Source organism: Pelodiscus sinensis, chromosome 7, assembly GCF_049634645.1.
Source record: "Pelodiscus sinensis isolate JC-2024 chromosome 7, ASM4963464v1, whole genome shotgun sequence".
Classification (NCBI taxonomy): Eukaryota; Metazoa; Chordata; order Testudines; family Trionychidae; genus Pelodiscus; species Pelodiscus sinensis.
The window spans coordinates 33,298,013-33,317,814 of record NC_134717.1 but is presented as its reverse complement, the minus strand read 5'-3'; the positions used below and the strand labels follow the sequence as shown (position 1 = coordinate 33,317,814).

The 19,802-nt window shown below is 42.5% G+C and overlaps 1 protein-coding gene across 2 annotated transcripts in view; it reads left to right on the top strand.

Annotated features, from left to right (window-relative positions):
- The window catches only part of LOC102461834 (secretory phospholipase A2 receptor), a 191,163-nt gene that overhangs the window by 145,156 nt on the left and 26,205 nt on the right, over window positions 1-19,802 (top strand). For both annotated transcript variants that reach the window (XM_075933483.1, XM_075933486.1), the window contains 11 exons: window positions 233-314; window positions 2,825-2,887; window positions 4,647-4,764; window positions 6,574-6,609; window positions 6,874-7,049; window positions 9,550-9,614; window positions 11,867-11,943; window positions 12,955-13,091; window positions 13,872-13,977; window positions 18,104-18,264; window positions 18,925-19,054. In XM_075933483.1, the coding sequence (XP_075789598.1) occupies window positions 233-314; window positions 2,825-2,887; window positions 4,647-4,764; window positions 6,574-6,609; window positions 6,874-7,049; window positions 9,550-9,614; window positions 11,867-11,943; window positions 12,955-13,091; window positions 13,872-13,977; window positions 18,104-18,264; window positions 18,925-19,054 (1,151 nt within the window). The remainder of the gene's footprint in view (window positions 1-232; window positions 315-2,824; window positions 2,888-4,646; window positions 4,765-6,573; window positions 6,610-6,873; window positions 7,050-9,549; window positions 9,615-11,866; window positions 11,944-12,954; window positions 13,092-13,871; window positions 13,978-18,103; window positions 18,265-18,924; window positions 19,055-19,802) is intronic.

Here is a 19,802-nt window from a genome sequence, read left to right as displayed (position 1 = left end):
AGTTAATAATATTTTCCTTAATAAGTACTGTCAGAGCCTAGTTAAACTGAGATATAATACTAGTAATTTATCCAGAACAAAGTGAAGGATTTGCAAGTTAGGTACTATACTTGTGTTTTTATACTGGTCTCCAAAGTTTGACACACAGAGAGGCTTTTAAAATTACTCACTTTTCATTCATGTACTAGAATGAACATACACTTGTGATTACTTTTTTTATCTGTGTTTACAGTAATGACCGATGGGTCTGGGTAGGACTCAATAAGAGGAATCCAGATTCTCTAGGAACCTGGGAATGGAGTGATAACAATCCGGTAAGCTAAATTCATCTTTATCCAGAAAGTACTACCATTTTAACGTTTGTTTGATCTTTGATTGGGTTGAAAATATAACCAACTAACTGATATTTTAGATTAATCTTACTCTGTGGCACATGAAGAATACAGAAAAACACTTAGGTAAAACTTTGCAGTTAGGAGACTCTCAATTAAAAATATCTCATAACTGTAGTTTTTCCAGTCTCTGCCTTTATACTTACATTTAAATAGTTTGTCAGAAATACAGTAATAAGGATCCCAATGCTGCTGGACAAAGTGTCTTTATATCTTAGGGGTGGCCAACTCATTCTAGAGCTACAATAGCAGTGGAGACAGTGTGAAGAGCCTGGGAAAAGTTGTTGAGGGGAAAAAAAAGCTGCTCTGGGGTAAACAGGTACTGGTACATCCATGGCTTTTGTTGTTGTTAACAACTTTTCCCCGGGTCTTCGCAACCCTCCCCTCCTTTTTTTGTTTTTTTTTGTTTTTGTTTTGTTTTGTTTTGTTTTTTTGGCTCAACAACTTTGCCCCAGCTCTTCACACTGTCTCCACTGCTATTGTGGCTCACAAAAAAAGCACTGGGAGGGGGTGAGAGTTGCAAGCTCTGGGAGGAAATTTGGGTGCAGGAGGAAGTAGAGAAGAGGATACTGGCTCAGGGAGGGGGCTCCAGGCTGGAGAGTGTTGTGGTCAGATGGAAGGTTGGGGTGCTGAGCAAGTCGCAGGCTTGTGGCTGTGAGGGTGTAGGAGTTTGGGCTGGGGTGCATGAAAGGCTCAGGGCAGGGAGGCTGGGAGTATGATGGGCTCAGGACACAGATTTTTCAGTGTGTGGACGGTGTAGGAGTGTTGTGGCAGAAGACTGGGGATGTGAGGGTGCAGGAGTTTGGGGATGTGAGAGGCTCAGGACGGGGTTCCAGTGTATGATAGGCTCAGGTTTGGGACCTGGGGGTGGTGCCAGAGTGTTATGATGCTGTGGCCAGATGGGGGCTTGGCCCCAATTGGGGGATTGTTGTCCAGGTTTCATTTTTAAATAAAATATTATGTCAAACACAAAATGTTTCAGTGTTGTCTTTATTTATGAGAGGAGTGGGGAACCTGTTTGAGTCAGTGGTCACTGACCCACAGAAAAATCAATCGGGGCCACACAAGAGATGCAAAAAAAACCCACTCCAAAACCTCCCAAGCCTCACTAATGTGCCCCAACTGTGCTGGTCGGGACAGGGTGCTGGTGGGTGCTGGGGCAGGGTATTCTTGGGGGGGGGGGGTCTGGCCAGGAGGAGGGTGCAGACCGCTGGGGCCAGTACCCGGAGATCCCGGGTCTCAAGACTCATGCTGGCTGCTCTTCCCCTCCCCTTCCCCAGAGCCAGGCACCGCCCCCTCCCAACCCAATTCCCTTCCCATTCCCCAGAGCCAGGCACACACACCCTTAACCCAACCCAACCCCCCCCCCCCCCCCGAGCCAGGCACCGACCCCACCCCATACCAGTCCCCCCCTAACCTAATTCTTAGGTCCTGGAAGCAGAGCTGCTGCTACAGCCACGCGCATCTCCCTGCAGGTGCTAGGGCGTGTGCGCCGAGCAGCCAACCTTGAGACGTGTTGGCTGGGATGCCATGCGCACTCCCACACCCCACCTAATACCTCTGCCTTCCCTTTCCCTCCTCGCCCCCAGACTAGAGCCAGGCACCCCTCCTCCCCCGGCTCTAACCAATTCTCAGGTCCCGGAGCTGCCACTATAGCTGTGCATCTCCCTCCAGGCGCTGGGGCACGTGTGCTGAGCGTCCGGCGCACTGAGTGGCCGGCATTCCATGTGCATCCCCCCCCCCAACCCAGTTCCCCTCCCCTTCCTCAGAGCCAGACACCTCCCGTCCCTGCTCTAACCCAATCCCCCTCTCTCCCAACCTTATGCCCAGGTCCCGGAGCCGCTGCTGGCACCGCTGCACCTGGAGCTGCTGCCTGCGCTCAGCAGCTGGTTGCTAGCACGTGGAGGCTGGGACGCTGTGTGTGATCCGGCCTGCACGTGCAGGATATGACGTAGTGTGCTGGGGGCCGTGAGCGGAACGGTGCGGGCTGTCAGCACACATGTGACTCACAGCAGCCTAGCCATGAGAGTGGCTGACCTGAGCGTTCTGGGTTCTGTCCCGGTTCCGTCAGGAGCTGCAATTTTTTTCTTCAGGAGCCGCATGCGGCTTGCTGGCCGCAGGTTGGTCACCCCTGTTATATCCCAACATGTACTTTAGCTTCTCAATCTACATCTCCTTGTCCAGACTTCTCCAGAAAATGTCTGTCTTGCATTCAAGATGGTTTATATGTATGAAGTTAAGTACTGTATGTACATATGTCTTTGCAGAATCAAGGCCATAGGTTGAAAGCTGTTTGGGGCAGGTACAGCCTTTTATTCTGTGTTAGGACAGTACCCTGCACAAAGGGACTAAATCATGAATGGGCCCCTAACGCAGTACCTCGATACAAATAATATAAAGTCACAATTCTGTCATCCTTCCCCTTTCTGTAGGAAACAACTGTTCTGCTACATGATTTCACAAGAGATGATGTTAGAGATTGTGCTGCTTTAAAGGTAAGTTTAAAGATTTTAATAATATTGATATATTTGTGAGCCTTCTATTTACAGTATGTTTACTTTATACTTGTTTTTTAAAAATATACATTAAACTTTGCTGTTGTAATTTTCTAACTGTATACAGTAGAAAGGTGCTAAATTTCTTAATTCACAAACCTGCTAATTTTCACCCAAAAAACCCAGCAGTTATACCTCACTGCTGAGTAAATATTTACTAACAACATGTAGAGAGGTTTTCCCTTACAAGACTTATTTACTTCTATTAAAATACTACGGTAATAATACATAACATATAGAACAGCTTAGCAAAATATTGTAATTATGAGCCTCTGTCCAAGAATTCCTCCTAAACAATAAGAGCTAGGACCACCAAATTCAGTATACAGCTTCTTCTTATCATCACTTAAATCAAGGTAAGGGGTTAGTTGTGCCAGGATGATGGGATGAGACTGGAATGAGATTCTCATAAAACCATACAGAAAAGAGACTGAATCATCTAGCAGGTGAAAGGGGCTGGCTGCCAGTGCACCCCACTTTGTCCAGGACTACCCCAGCCCCGAGCCTCCTACCCCATCAGCCACCTTTGAGAGGGGGTAGGGGATGGGGCTGAAGCTCCCTTTCTCCTCCCCCCTGATTCATACAAGAACATTGCTGGCTGTTCCCCTTCTTCAGGGGGCGAGGGGAAAGGGCATGGTTTGCTGCATTCCTCACTCTGGCAGTGGGGCCCAAGAGGCAGACGTGTCTGCCCCATTCCCCCAGCTTTGCCCGCTGGAGCTGCAGCAGCGATGGTGAGGCACTTCTGCTGCGGTGTGAGAGAGGGTAGGGGTAATCCTCTTTCCCCGCGGCAGCCTGCATTATTGAACCCCTTTTCCCTAATCCCACCCCAGAGCAATGATTCAAATGAAACATACGTTTTCATTTTATTTTCTAAAAACAAAAATTAAGGACCCAGCCCTTACATTACTATGTAACTCTGCCCTTGTGGTCTGATTTCTAAAACATCATTTCTCAAACATTTCCATACGGTGACCTGGTTTCCTGTATTGGGACCACGCTGGGTCTCAGCCTTCCATGAAGACAGAGCCCCCTTTCATTTAGCATTCATTGAATGGGGGGTGGTCACTACACTTTTGCCCCTATTTGCAACTCGCAGGAACCAAGCCTTTAAACTTAAAATTTTAGATGAGAGTTTAGGCTTATACATTTTTGGATGAGAGACTATCCCTAAACAAGTATGAAGTGGGCATCGTGGCTTTTGTAACTGTTGATTTCAGCATAAGATTCTGATCCTGTGCTGTAAGACTGAAGAAACCAATATTAACTGTATTGTAGGAACCAAGAGGTAGCATTGAGCTTTTTTAGCTTGATTATAAAAAAGGAGAATCCTATTTCTAGCCATTTCAGGTGATTGTCCCTTTAGGGCAGATATGAAAATCCTTTAAGGGCAGAGAATATTACTCCATGATAAACACAGATGAAATGTGTGAAAAACGTAGAGTTGTAGTGAGTTGCAAGAGGAGATTTCTGTGAGTGGATACATTTTAAACTGACTGTTCATAAACTCTAGTCATTCAGTGTCTATTTTTGAAGTTGTATTTTATCATTTTAAAAATTCAGTTAAAATTGCAAGTAACTGGCATCAGGGTAGATGACTTTTGTCATCAGGGATAATCTCAAGTGTCTCAAACAATGTTATTGCTCCAGAACTTTGTATCTAATATGTGAACACCATTTCCCCCTCCCTACTTTTGCGCAGACCACTCGAATACGACCGAGGTATTTTTTGAGACTTTATGAAGACAGACAATTGGATTTTTATTTAAAACCTTTCCATTGTGATGCTAGACTGGAATGGGTTTGCCAAATAACAAAAGGTAAAAGCTGCATTTACATCCATTTATTCATCTAAACTCTCATCTGATTTTTGTTTAAAACATCTTGAATTACTTTTTTTACTTTATCGTTATTAACAGTAAACCCAGGATCTCTGACTTTGAAATAGAAGACCTGGAAGCCTTAGAATAGGGAGAACAAAAAACAGGACTACACCAGACTAACATGGCTACATTTCTATCATTAGAATAGGAGAGCGAGCCTTGAACTTTATTTATATAGGAAGAGACCAGTTGTTACATTTGGAATCCTGTTTATGATCAAATTGAGAGGGTGCTTGATGCATAGGAAGTGTAGGGTTGATGCATGAACAGCAGCTGGGATTTATATTTTCTAAAGCTGTGTGAAATTCACAATTTGTGGTGGTTTGTTGGAGGGGTTTTTTGCCCCTACTTGATGAAAAGAAGGATATGAGTGCAATAAATTTGATAACCGTTACTTTACCACATTCTCCACCCAACTGGGCATAACAGTATATAGGTCAAGGCCTGAAATCCCTAGCATGGCTCATAAACTCCTGTTTATAAAACTGTGTATATTCCAAAAACATACAAATAAACTATTTCTTGGTAAAGAATCTTACATCACTTCTTTGGTTTCTATCTTGCTTCTATCACTTAAATTTGCTTGGAATGAAAAATGTGCCACAGTGAATGTAGGGACCTTAGTGTGGTGGGGAGGTACAGAGCATATAAATGCTGGAACTACGTGCTTTATTTAAAATTTGTAAGCAAAATCTACTACAGGTTGTACTTCCTTAACCGGGACACTCTGGTCTGGCAACATCCATGGTCTGGCAGGACCGCAGATGTTCCTGGTCCACAGAGTTCAGGTATAGGGAGATCTGGCCAAAGGTGGGAGTGGGAGGCACAGGGGAGAGATCTGGCCCCAGCAGCCAGGCAGCAGCAGCGAGCTGGCAGTGGCTGTGCAGCACCAGCCCTGGCCACAAAGCTCTGGCTCTGGCAACAGCCCGGAAGCTACAGCCCCGGCCAAGCAGCTCTGACCTCGGCACCAGCAGTTGCCAGTGAAAACTGGAGAGCTCTGGCCCTGGGAGCAATGGCTGGCCAGAGAGCAGCCAGGGAAGTGGGGTCTGGAGCCCTATCCAGGGGTAGCAGGGAGGAGTTGGGGGTGGGCAGCGGTTTAGCATGGGCCAGGACGGGAGGGACCTCCCCTGGTCTAGCAAATCCCCTCATTAAGGACCAACCAGGAAGTCCAACTTGTATATATTTGAGAGTTTGTGTCTGTGAGTGAGCAAGTTTGTTTGTCCATCCATCTGTTTTGTTCAAGAACTCCTCCTAAATGGAAAGAGCTAGGATCACCAAAGCTGGTATGCAGCTTCCTCCTTATCATAACTTAAAGCAAGGTCAGGGTTTGTTTTTTCGGGTGGGGGGAGAGGGAGGTGGCTGAAGCTCCCCCACTCAGTGTGTATGGAGATGCATAAAACCATACGGAAAAGAGACAGTCACCAAGCAGATGAAAATAGCTGGTTATGGCTTGGGTCTCCAGAGTAGCAAAATAGCGAGGAGAAAAAAAAAAGGGGGGGGGGGATTCTCTGGTGAGGGTGAAGAGTGGATGGCATGAGGGTTCTGAAAAGAGACACTTGATTTTTTTGAGAAGTTAGGAGTTTTAGCATCTAGTAGCCTGGAATGATTGTAAATGTTTTAATTGGTCAGAAAAATAAGTTTTGGTAACTTTAAGTTGGTGCATAAACATGCAAAGTTCTCCTTGACTTCAGTGGAAGTATATGTATCAGGAATGCAGGATCAGAGATTATTTCTTTCTCTCCTCAGGTACTACCCCGAAGATACCAGACTGGTATACACCAGGTACATTTTTTTAACATATATCTCAGTTACTTGTGTCTAGTGTTTCTCACTATTCTCTCCTTTCTCATGTTGGTGAAGCTCATGATGACATACAGAAGGCCTGATTCGGAGACAGGCCAATACTCTCAGTTTTCATTGATTTCAGTGGGAGAAGTAAATACAACTCTTCTCAGCATCAGACCCAGATTGCCCAACCTTTTCTTTTATGTAGTGTAATAGTTTTTCAGGATTAATGCTTATATGTGTGTGGTTTTTGTTCCCCAGATGTAGATGGAAATCATGGACCGACATTTGTTGTTGATGAAGCTGAATTTTGGTTTGTGCCAGATAAACACCTGAGCTACCAAGAAGCTGCTTTCTATTGTGCAAATAACGATAGTGACTTAGCATCTGTTGACTCTTACACAAAACTAAGGGTACTCCTAAACAAAATAGATCAGGTAATGAAATACATTGTACTTCAGAAATTCTTTGTTGCAAGTGTTTCCAATATAAGAATGTTAATGTTCTTCTTTTAATTTTTCACTGACATATAGACTTCAATAGTTTTTTTAAAATGCCTACAAAAGAAAAAGCTTATCTGAAAAATAAAATAATCCATTTTGGTTTTAATCTCCTTTACATCTGCATTTGAGTATTTAAATTTAAAGTAGCCTGCTAAAATAATCTTACCAAAAGAGGAGCTCTGAAGAGCAAAGATATGTTGTAACAAGATTTCCATAAACATACTACTGTTCATGGGTTCAACAGGAAGTGTCGCTCTGTATAGTAATTGTGTATATGTGTGTTCCAGCAGTGGGACATCATACTGTTACCTGAATGAGAGGAGTATATTAGAAACCAGCAATAAATTGATGTGATCAGTGTCTGTAGGGCAGAGTGAATAGTTTATGTAATCAGGAAATCAGCTGTTCTGTGGAAATCATTTAAAAAAAAAAAAGACTTGAGACTGCCCTACCTCTGTTACTGCCTTTTTTCAGTGTCATCGAGATATCACATCACTCTTTACTGATGGGAAGTGAGAAGCTAACAGGGTCCCCTCATGAAGTTTTCTTATAATTGTTCTATTAGGATTAATATGGGGTTTGCCCCCAGTAAAAATAACTAGTGAGTCCAGCCTTTCAATTTTGCAGCTCTTTTACAGTCTTGAAGGGTCTACTGGAGACATGTGGTCATCCACAAGAAAGCTCTATGACTCCACACCAACTTTGGGCACATCAGAGCTATGCTCTGATTCTCTGGCAACAGAGGCAATGTGGGGTGGGGGAGGGCACACACTGGGTCATGTGCTCCTTCCCAAATTTCTGCCTTCCATTTAGCACAGAGTTTTGAACTGCAGGTGCACTCCACGGTTCTAAAACTATCCCCTGCCACCTGTCAGGAGCTGGCAGATCAGAAGTTTGTGGGTGTTGCTTGGCTCACTTGGACCCTGTCTCTCCATGCTGTGGGAGCCAGCCTGTGCTGTCCGGCAATGGCATTGGCCCCTTCCTGCAGAGCTCAGCTTCTGTGAGCTGCTATGGTGCTTGCTTGCCATTGCCCTGGTGCTTCTGGTTCTGCTGCTGCTCCTGAGGCCAAACATGACACATGGGGACATCACATGTCTTCCTCCTTTAAGAGTTATGTGCCCCCCTTAAATTGTGCCACCTCACCATCAAGAGTTATGTGTTATGTCTGCCTGACAGATGACTCCTGTTGAGTTATTAGATACACTGCAGCAAGTGCCTGCTCCTAGAACCCCTTCTTAAGTTGGTTCTTGTAGCCAAGGGGGCTCTGTTTCTATACATAGCCTCTGTTTTTCTGTGCAGTGGTGAGAGAAAAGGGACCTCAATTCAGCCCTCCTCCCTCTTCCCCCAACCTACAAAAAGGATTTCTCACTGACTGCTACAGGGTATGAATGGCCCCTAAGTAAGTTTTCATTACAGTACTGCACCTTTATTTCAATTGAAACCATGTTATTCTTTATTTTAAAATGTCCTCTGTGCTCTTTTCAATGCAAATATTACTTCATTGTGCTAGCACAGAAGTTCCTGTACAGGTGCAGAGGATTTGGATGGTCCCAAGGACACTTCCTATTGGTCCACAAAGAGGTAGCTCTCTCCCTTGTTTCCAGGTGAGAGAAACTATGTAGATGGGGGAGAGAGAGATTTAAGGGCTAGATCCTCAGGCTCACTACACTGTTTTCCCCCTCCTATTCTCAGCAAAGGTGTCTTAAAATAATTCCTTACTTTCCTCCCCTTTATTCTGCACTGAGTACTACTTGGCTGAACCAGAAGATCCATCCCAAAATGAAGTATGTAAGGCAGTATGATTATCTCTAGTATAATAAGTGTCTTGAACTTTTTAAACAAAGACAGCTACAAATACACAAAAGCTGTCCATTGCCTTTCAATCTAAGTAATTGCTGTAAATCCCACAAAAGTATTATATGGTCTTGAATGGGAGAGCAGATGCCATATGCTTTCATGGATGCACAAGATGTGAAGATGTCATTAAGATCACTATAAGATGTGACCTACTATGAAAAAAATTGGAGAATCTCTGTACATTAGCACATAACCTGAAATTGAAACTGATTAGCCTGATTTTTATCATCCCAACTGAGTGAAATGTAAGCATGCAAAATATAGTAAACAGTGGAAAAATAATGTGGATGTTCCATTGGTTTTAATAGTAAAGAATTATTAGAAACAGATTTGAGTTTCTTAAATATCTGACCTGATAATGTCCCTTTATGAGCTGGAATTCGAGAATTCCCATTGCGTAGCTTATAGCCAAGATCAATATTTCTTGTAAATTCCAATCCTGGTTCTGTTAAACTATTTACATAAAAAGGGAGTTTTCCATGTGGGTGGGTAAAGGCCAGTCCTCTATCTTGGGATATTATATTAAACATGGTGGTAAAATCTAAAGATGTTTGTTGTTTTTATTTTATTTTTGCAGTTGGCCAGTGCAGAACAGAAGTGGTGGCTGAAATACTTGGATTACGGAGTTAACTATCGTCCACAGTATGTACTCTATTTTCAGGCAGCATTATTATACAATTGTTGGCATTTCTTTTATGGGGGAAAACATTAGAGAAATTTTAAAATGAGACTTTTAAATGACTACTGAATGATCCCAGATTACTAACAAAGTTAATTTCTGGTAGATCATCTACAAAAAGCATAAAATCATTCTTTGAAAAACCTTGTTACAAAACCAGATTATCTGATGGCTGTGACTCTTTTCCTGCCTTTTGTCTTCCTCTTTTTCTGTCTGTATATAACCTGCACTTGTCCTTGCCATGTCTTATTTAAAATGAAGGCTCTCTGGAGCATGAATTGAGTCTATTTCTTTTGGAGAGGAGTCTCAGAAGACACTCGGTAATTCTTGAGTGTGATAAATAAGCAGCAGAATATGTGTGAAGACTTAATACTTGAACTAAGGACTTGGCAGCTAATTCAAGCACAAATGTTTTCAGAGTGCTGTACCCACTACAAAAGTTAGCAACATCTCTAACCACTAAATCAATAATAACACTTAGCACTTATATGGGGCTTCACTTCTTCAAAGTGCTTTGCAGACATTGTCCCCAAAGATTTATGCAGAGGCATCAGTCTTTGAATAGCCAGGGATTTAATATGCTATTGGTATCCTTAGAATTCCTGAATGTTCGAATCTTGGTCCCAACTGTTAACACTTTCCAGTTCCTATCACCAATGTTTTATTTGATTTTTAAGCTTGCCCACATAGCCTATTAATGACTTGAGTTCTGAAACAAGGCTGGAGCTCTTTACGTTATTTCACTCTTCCACTTAAGAAAAGAACAAAACCAAAACCTTTCCATTCACCTTGTAAGTTTAAAAACTAGAAACAAAAATGTTTACATATAAAGCATATGAAACTGGATAGGTCATCCCATGTCTTCAACTCTGCTTTCTACCATGCCCAGCCACAAGAAAATTACCCTAGATTAGGTGATCCTTTACTATTATAGAATGAGGATAAAGCTCCTACTCCACCACACCTTCCTGTGGCTAGTTTGAGGGCTTCAGTGTGCCCTGGGATCCTCAACTGTCCTAACTGGTCCTTGTGATCATTGGCAGGCAGTGTAATTTAGAGGACTTTTCAGGCTGCAACTAGTGCCTGGTATAGTCCAGCACAGAGCTGATCCAGGACCAGGGAAATACAGAGGTGTCTTATTGTAACTTTTCCAACATTCCTGATTTGCACTGTATGCTCCTCGGTGGCAGCTAAGGAATAGGGCCTTCCTGTCCAAGAAAATCTTAAAAATGCAACATTTAAAAAAAAAATTAGAATTTGTAATTGATTATCTGCACTGACCATAATAATGTACTAGGGGTTACAGTAAGAACAGACAATTATACAGCTCCTTAGTGTACAGCCTGAGTAGACAGGCAAAGTTTCTGTTGTGTACCTTCTCTGCAGGGTTGATTTGGACAGTAGATCAATAACTACACTAATCACCGGAGCTGCTGACAGTAGCACTTCCCCTACACGAGCCCTCTCCCTAACCCCCCTGCACATACAGGCACGGGCAACCCCTTTATATGCATAAGTTCTTGAAATGTGCTCTTCCTCCCCCCTCTCCCGAAGCAGAGGCGGCAGTACTGGGGGGAGCCGGCTTGAAAGCCGGCCCTCACAGCTCCAGTTACATGGGTCAGGGCACGGGCACAATAGCAGCGCTTCTGCTTTGAAATGTATAAGAGCTCCAGTGGGGACTCCCGTACATTTCAAGTTGGAATGTTCCGTGGAGCCCGGGGCCAGCGGATAGTTCCCCACAGACCCCAGGCTCCATGGAGGCACTTTTGTTTTGAAATGTACAAGTGCCCAGCTCTTGAAATGTACAAGAGGAAGTGCTGCATGGAGCCTGGGGCCCCGGGGCTCCATGCCACGTTTCAATCTTTGAAATGTAGAAGAGCCGCTAATGGGGCTCTTCTACATTTCAAAGTAGAAACACCCACATGGAGCCCGGAGTCAGCGGAGGACTCCCCTCTGGTCCTGGGCTCCACACAGCATTTCAATCTTTGAAATGCACAAGATCCCCTGCTGGGGTTCTTGTATATTTCAAAGTCAGAATGCGTGCTAGTCCTTATCAACTAATCAAATAGTGGATGGAAATCCCATCAATTATTTGGTTAGTTAATTTATCAATATTTAACATCCCTAGTTCTGCTCTCAGGGTCCTCTGTTCCCAGGATTTTCTCCTAAAAGAGCATCTTTTGTTAGGGATTTACTCTGAAATGTTTCTATCTAGTTTACAGTTATTTCCACGTTTCCATGATCGATTTTGGAGGGATTGTTGGTATATTTCTTCGAAAAGCTGGTATAGAGGTAAGATTGTTTCTCTCTTATAAAAAATATTTGCTCCATCCAAAATGTAATGTTCAATACAAGATCCAAGAGCAAATGACTTTTTGATCATGATCTAGATTATTTTGGTGAGTTCTTTTTCTTCAAATTATCTTGAGGATATGAGGCAGGCCTCAGACAAAAAAGATTTATAAAATTGCCATGCCATGCATTTCTGTTGTAAATCTTATTAATGGTGTGGTTAGATAGAAACAGGTGCATAAAGTAACTGATGTGCTGATTAAGCTTCACCCAATACTTGGAAAAACATATGAACTCTTGTCCATCAATAGTGTGTTTTTTTTCCTGCCTTTCTAGCCACCTTAACACTCATTTCTTCCACTAATCCTATATGCTGGTCTTCTTAACAAAGTTAATCTGTTTTGGTCTCAGTTAGATGGTAAATTCTGCTCAATAGGGATTCTGTCCACTTATTTTTGCAGTTATGGTAGTATGGGCCTGACCCAGTGCCATTGAAGTCAAAGGGAGGGAGTCCTTCCAGTGCCTTCAGTAAGCATTGCATCAAGCCCTGTGGGAGAGATTCTGATACTCACATTTTACAATAGTTAGGACTTTATTCCACAACATCTTCACTTAAGTCAATGATGCCACTTGTACAGTAAGCTGCTACTGAAAGTGAGTAAGGTTCTCTCATCTGGTCCTTTATTATTATTATTATTATTTATTTATTAATAAGAGATTTTCTCATTCTCATTTAATTTTTATGCTTTGATCGACTGTCACTTTAAAATACTTTACTTAAAATAATGTACAGCTGTATGTTATAGTACACAGGACTGTCTCTTCCCACAAGTGTAGGTAGCACTTAGCACATTGATTGACTGTCACTTTAAAATACTTTACTTAAAATAATGTACAGCTGTATGTTATAGTACACAGGACTGTCTCTTCCCACAAGTGTAGGTAGCACTTAGCACATTATCATCCATACCATAATAGAGGTAATAATAACTTTATATATCTTTCCTACAGACTATCCAATCAACTGCCATTTGAAACTGCCCTTCATATGTGAAAAATATAATGTATCCTTATTGGAAAAACATGAGCCAGAATATCACCCACCTAAAGGAGGATGTCCTAAAGATTGGATTCTGTTTCAGAACAAGGTAAAGGGGATTCCATGACAAGCCTCATTAGCCGCATTGTGTTGATCTAACTCTGTAGTGTAGACCAAGCATCACTTTCAGGCCGAAGTATTTAAACCAGATTCCTCCTTTGTGGAGGACTCTGTACCCATCCAGACCCAACCCCTCTTCTTCTTTTAGGTGTTCCACAGCTCTCTTTCTCAGTGTTGGGATCAGTTCCTTCTCCTGGAGTCATGGGTCCACAGCCTTTCTTGGGGTCTGCATTAATTCAGGATAGCAGGTGCCTTAAAACCAGCTTCTCCCCCACTTTGTAGTTCAATCTTTTTTTCTCTATGGGCTGAAAGAGATTATCAGATGGCAGTCCTTCCCCTTCTGTGGAAGAAGATGCTGCCCTCCTTCTCCAGCACTACCAGGCTTCAGGGTCCTTAAAAAAATGGTTTCCATGGTTTTCCCCCCCAGCAATAACTGTCTTTGAGATCATCTTCCTCTCTCCCAGCACTTGCTTCTGACCTTCTGTAGGCCATCATCTGCTCCAGAAGTCCTAGGATTCATAAAGGAAAACAGGATTGACTGACTCTTAGTCCCTACTATCCTTAAAGGGATAGTCGCTTGGTTAAAGGCATCTTGCTGAATCACAGCCTGAATGCATTATCTATAATTGTATTTCCAATACTTTTCCACAGGAAGTGAGAGAAGTAAGGTGTGGGGATTTAGGGTCATTGAATTATGTATAAGATACATTTCAGAGAGAAAGTGAACTCCTGCTACATTGCATAAGCCTTTACCATTTTTATTTTGCAGTGTTTTCTAAAAATAGAGCACCGATTTTTAAAATTTAAAGATGCCAATGAAAAATGTGAAACTTTGGGAGGCACTCTTCCATCAATCTCAAGCCAAGCTGAACAAGGTATGATGGTAAATTCAAGGCTCTGTACACTATACAGCCCTTAATAATATGTCATGTCTCTTCCCGTTTATGCAGAAGAACTGCACAGAATCATTCAGCAGTAGCAGTGTTAATGAGATTGTAAAAATCATTTAATTACTTGAGTCTTACTAAAAAAAATCTAAAAATTCACAACAAAATAAAAACCTATTACTAATGCCTTTAATTGTTTGCACTGTGTAAGAAGAATTCTGCCTGCTACAGAATGGGAAAGTTGTACACAGACTGGACCAAACTTAGAAAAGGGAAAGGAACCAGTTCAAAACCAATTTCTCTTTTTTTAATCCCTCTGTGTGAAGAGAATTAGAAATTTATAAAAATGATCAGAGGTGTATGAAGAGTGGAGGGGCCATGCCCTAAGTTTCTTCTAATTGCCTCTAAGCTGTGTAGCCATTCTGCTGCCTATTAAACCCCAGGTCTCAAGACTGCAGTGCTTGAAACCCTGGATCTGCTGTGATGGGGAGAGGAGCCTCTGCCCACTGGCCCCAGTACAGAGCTGCCCCACACTTGCTGTGGCTGGGGGAGAGGTGCCTCTTTCCCAGCCCCCGCCCAGACATGCCAGGGCTATGGAGAGGCCCTAGACCCCAGAGGAGTTGCTGTGGCTGTGGAGCGGTGCTTCTTACCTGGCCTCAAGCTTCTACAGTGAGAGAGGGCTGGGAATAGTTTTCTGTCCCCAGACAGCCTGTACCCCCTCCAAACTCCTCATCCCTATCTCACCCTAGAGCCCACACCCCCATCTGGAACACTCACTTCCCTCTCATCTCTTCACACACCAGCCCTGATCCCCCCCTCTTGCACCACAAATCCTGTATCCTGGCCATGCCCCAGAACCTGCACCCCCGATGGAGCCCTCATCCCCCACATGCCAGCCCTGTGCCCTAGGCCTCCTCCCACAGTCTTAAGCCCTTGACCCACTCCAGCAACACACTATCCATGTGCAGAATAAATTTTGTGGTGATCGCTAATATGGATATTATGTGTTGCATATCACCTCCATATTCGAGCACATAACAATTCATTCCACATGTGGACATAAAAAATTAGAGGAACACTGGCCATGTCTGAAGTGGTTCCCAAACTTTACTTCAGAAGTTAAAACCCTTTTGAAGTAAATGCAGGGAAGAGAAGATATTGGCTTCAGATAGATGTCTAGATGTGTCTGACTACCTTAGTCGGGGCTACTATAAGGTGGGTGTATAACTGGCAGGATAACCGTTCTCACAGAGTAGTTATTAACGGTTCACAATCCTGCTGGAAAGGTATAACAAGTGGGGCTCCACAGGGGTCTGTTTTGGGACCGGGTCTGTTCAATATCTTCATCAATGATTTAGATACAACCTCTCCCAGGTTGGTATCATCTGCAAACTTAATAAGCGTACTCTCTATGCTGGTAACTGCTTTGGAGGATAGGGTCATAATTCAAAATGATATGGACAAATTGGAGAAATGGCCTGAGGTAAACAGGATGAAGTTTAAGAAAGATAAATGCAAAGTGCTCCGCTTAGGAAGGAACAATCAGTTTCTCACATACACAATGGGAAGCAACTGTCTAGGAAGGAGTATGGCAGAAAGGGATCTAGGGGTTATAGTGGACCACAAGCTAAATATGAGTCAACAGTGTGATGCTGTTGCAAAAAAAGCAAACATGATTCTAGGATGCATTAACAGGTGTGTTGTGAGCAAGACACAAGAAGTCATTCTTCCGCTCTACTCTGCGCTGACTAGTCCTCTGTTGGAGTATTGTGTCCAGTTCTGGGCACCACATTTCAAGAAAGATGTGGAGAAATTGGAGAGGGTCCAGAGAAGAGCAACAAGAATGATTAAAGGTCTAGAGAACATGACCTATGAAGGAAGGCTGAAAGAATTGGGCTTGTTTAGTTTGGAAAAGAGAAAATTGAGAAGGGACATGATAGTGGTTTTCAGGTATCTAAAAGGGTGTCACGAGGAGGGAGAAAAATTGTTCTTCCTAGCTTCTGAGGATAGAACAAGAAGCAATGGGCTTAAACTGCAGCAAGGGAGGCTTAGGTTGGACATTAGGAAAAAATTCCTAACTGTCAGGGTGGTTAAATACTGAAATAAATTGCCCAGGGAGGTTGTAGAATCTCCATCTCTGGAGATATTTAAGAGTAGGTTAGATACATGTCTATCAGGGATGGTCTAGAACAGTGTTTCTTAAACTTTTTGAGACCACAGAACACCAAACAATTTTTTTTTTTATTTGGCACACCTATGAAAATTTTCTTAAAAAAAAAAAAAATTCTTGTCAGAATAAAAAAAAAAGAGGTTGTGGCACACCTGCGAGTTGTTCACGGAACACCAGTGTTCCGCGGAACATAGTTTAAGAAACACTGGTCTAGACAGTACTGGGTCCTGCCATGAGGGCAGGGGACTGGACTCAATGACCTCTCGAGGTCCCTTCCAGTCCTAGTATTCTAGGATTCTATGATTCTACTTACCTACTGAGAAACACATCTGTTCACACATTTGTATTTGTGCATAGTGTGTGGGTAGTTGCCTACAAATATGTCTGAAGAAGTAGCTTACAACAGAGCTCCACTTTGTGTAGCATTATTTGTATAGTTCAGTGACCTCTGGCCAAGTCAATTCAGTGCAGTGGAATATAGAATGTAGACAGAGCAGGCCACTTCAGCAATTAACAGTGCACAATGGAAGAGCAGTTTGCTACTCTGTCACAGCATTGGGATGGACCCACACTGAAACTCAAACGACTGAGACTGGAGCAATTCAGAACTCTTTTAGCCCTAGAAAACCATATTATGCTTCAAATATTTCTTAGCATGATTGTATAAATGGAAAACAACAAGTCCCATGGCACCTTAGAGACAGACAAATATATAGGATCATGAGCTTTCATAGGTAAAATCAACTTCATTTCAATTGCTTGAAGGATATTTAGCATAATTAATATTTAGATTTAGTCCTGGTGACAGATTTCTGTCAGGCAAGTCAGTGCAATGTCAAAGCTATGGTGAAAGAGACAGCTTTGCCATAACTCAGGTAACCACCTCTTCCTTCCTCCATGTCTCCTATTCTGTGGCCCTCTCTGTAGCTGACTTTCACATAGTGACTAACCCTGAGAAGTTTTAACCTTTAATGGGTTTGTCTAGTTTAGAGAAAGAGCTTGAGACGAGCCTGGAGTTAGCTGACTTATAGTGAGTAGCTAACTCCAAGCTAGCCTTTCCTAACATATAGCAAGTAGCTAGTTCTTAATGTCTTAACTAACATTCAGTGATTAATTTGTAATGAGAGGTGCTGAAGTTCAAGCAATTCAGTGCTGTGGGTTAAGCAATTATTTTATATTCATAACTGATGCAGCAAGCCCAGAGGTTCCAACGCTATGAACTCCCAACCCTAAAAGTGCAGACCTTTGCAAACCCTGCCACAAATTAAGCACGGCTCACCTCACCCAATAGTTGGCATTGCCAAAGAGAGCAAAGTGGCTGGTGATTCCTGAGAAAAAGCATTTTGAGTTGGAATTGATTCACTCTCTCCCTCTTCCACCAGACTTTCTTTGATACTTGGTGGAGTAAATCAGGCACATATTCAATAAGTGGTTCTGTTTTAGAGGCATGTATGGTCAGAGCGAGATATGCAGGAAGCAAGTAAAACTCTCCACATACTGGAGAGGGCATGGAACCTGCCTTTAATGCTTCTGCGAGGAATAAAAAGAAGGCCTTACAGAGTGGTAGGGGGGCACCTTCTTGATATCTGGGTGGAAATGCAAGGAGGCAAAGTTAATGACAGGAACAGGGAAAGGAGGAGACAAAGTTAAACTCATCCACTAGCCCTCTGTTAGACTTTCGCCTATTATTATGTTAATCCTTTCAAATGATTTTTAAAAAAATAATGTCCTTGTCCTTGTTGGATGTGGGAAGGATGGAATGATAAAACTGCAAAACACTTAATACTCTTTGAAAATTCAAGAAGTCATTTTAATAAAGTAAGGTGGGAAATGAAGTTAACGTAAATGGAGTTTGTTCTTTCGTGTTTATGCAAGTTGTTTTTCAGATGTTTACTGTGGTTATCTAAATCCTAGTACATAAATATTAATTTTTCTGCCCAACAGATTTTTTAACATCCTTGCTTCCTGGTTTGGAACAGAATATTTGGATAGGTTTGCAATTTAAATTCAGCACAAAGGAAAACCAATGGGTAGATGGCAGTAGGCTGCTGTACAGTAACTTTCACCCATTGCTGAGAGGAAGGCTAAGGAAGGTTCCACTTGATGTAAGTTACGTGTTTTGAATGTACAAATCGAGCTGATGTTCTGTTTCATATAAAGTGTCAAAGTTCTGGTAACTCTATTTAAATAACAAAACAGGAAAAAAAACATGCAAAGGACCAAGATATTGTGTTCTTAATTGGCGTACATGGTGACCAGTAATAACGCTTCAAATCTTTATTCAGATTATATATTTTTAAAAACTAATTATTAATATGGAAAGGGATGTAAAAATTGAAATATCTTCAGTCTCTTTGCATATCCAATATGTAGCTTAGGTGCCACATTCCATAAAAATGTAGGCAGCAGAGGGACAGTACTAATACAGCTTTTGGACAGTACTAATACGGCTGCACTGTTCCTGAAGCAGCATATGAAACATAATGGAACGTAATTGATTAACAGAAATTTGTGTTTATTTTATTTATTTATTTATTTTTAATCTAGTAGGTCCGGGTAATTTATTTCACAAAGAAACAATCGAGCAACTAGGTAACATTGCAAAACAAACTAGCTTTGCATTGTAGTTCTGTTCTGAATACCTATTACATAGGCACATAGTAACTAAGAGAAATATATATTTTCCTAACTGGATCTTCATTTGCTGTCTTTACACAAGAATGCTTGTATCTTTGAACTTGACAAGCATGTTTTCTGGTTTTCAGCTGTTTGATGAGGACGTAAACGACCAGTGTGGTGTAATGCTCAACAACCCCAACTCTTCGTATGCTGGAACATGGAATTTCTTTCCTTGTGTTCGTGAGCATTTTTTGGGTTTCTGCCAGAAGCAGGCAGGTAAGGTGGACTGTTCCCCTAAAATCCACCTGCCCAGAGGCCCATTCATTCCTGCATGGATATCATCGCCCCTCTGAGGCATAATATCCCTCTATAGGTTACCTCAGGAAGGATGTTCCATGGTGGTAGGATCCCTCTAGGGAATGAAGAATTTCCCGTACCAGCATTTTCTATGACACCATCCACAGTTGAAACACCCATTAAGAGGTATTTGGGGAAAGCCATGGGCAGCAAAGGCCCTGATAGCACAGTTCCCATGGACTCACACTGTCAGAGTGAAGGGGCTGCACCAGGACTCAATAGCTGGCATGAAGTACAGGGCATCTAAGCGAATGGATCGGATCTTCTTTGGATATTTTGGGGACTCACATAACTTGCTGATGGGCTCTATTTCTCATTCAGTGAGTAATGGAGGAAATGACTCCCCTCTTCCAGAATGTGGGCAAAACTCCATGAGGGAATCCTACAGAGTTTTAATCCCACTTGACCATCTCCTGTGAGCTTTAACACTAAAGGGGTGATATGAGCCCTTATCCACACTTGAAAATAGGCTGGATTTCAGCCACTTGTTTAGCTACATGAGTACAAACCTTCGGTATAGATGAAGAGAACTGTAATTTGCATTGGTGCAGCTTGCCCTTGCTTCAAGCCAGGGTCACCTCCACTGGCACAGTGTGTGGCTTTTTCTGTTTATACTCAGGATTGAAGAGGGGGCATTGCTCCAGTGCAGCGATATAGTTGGCTGGTC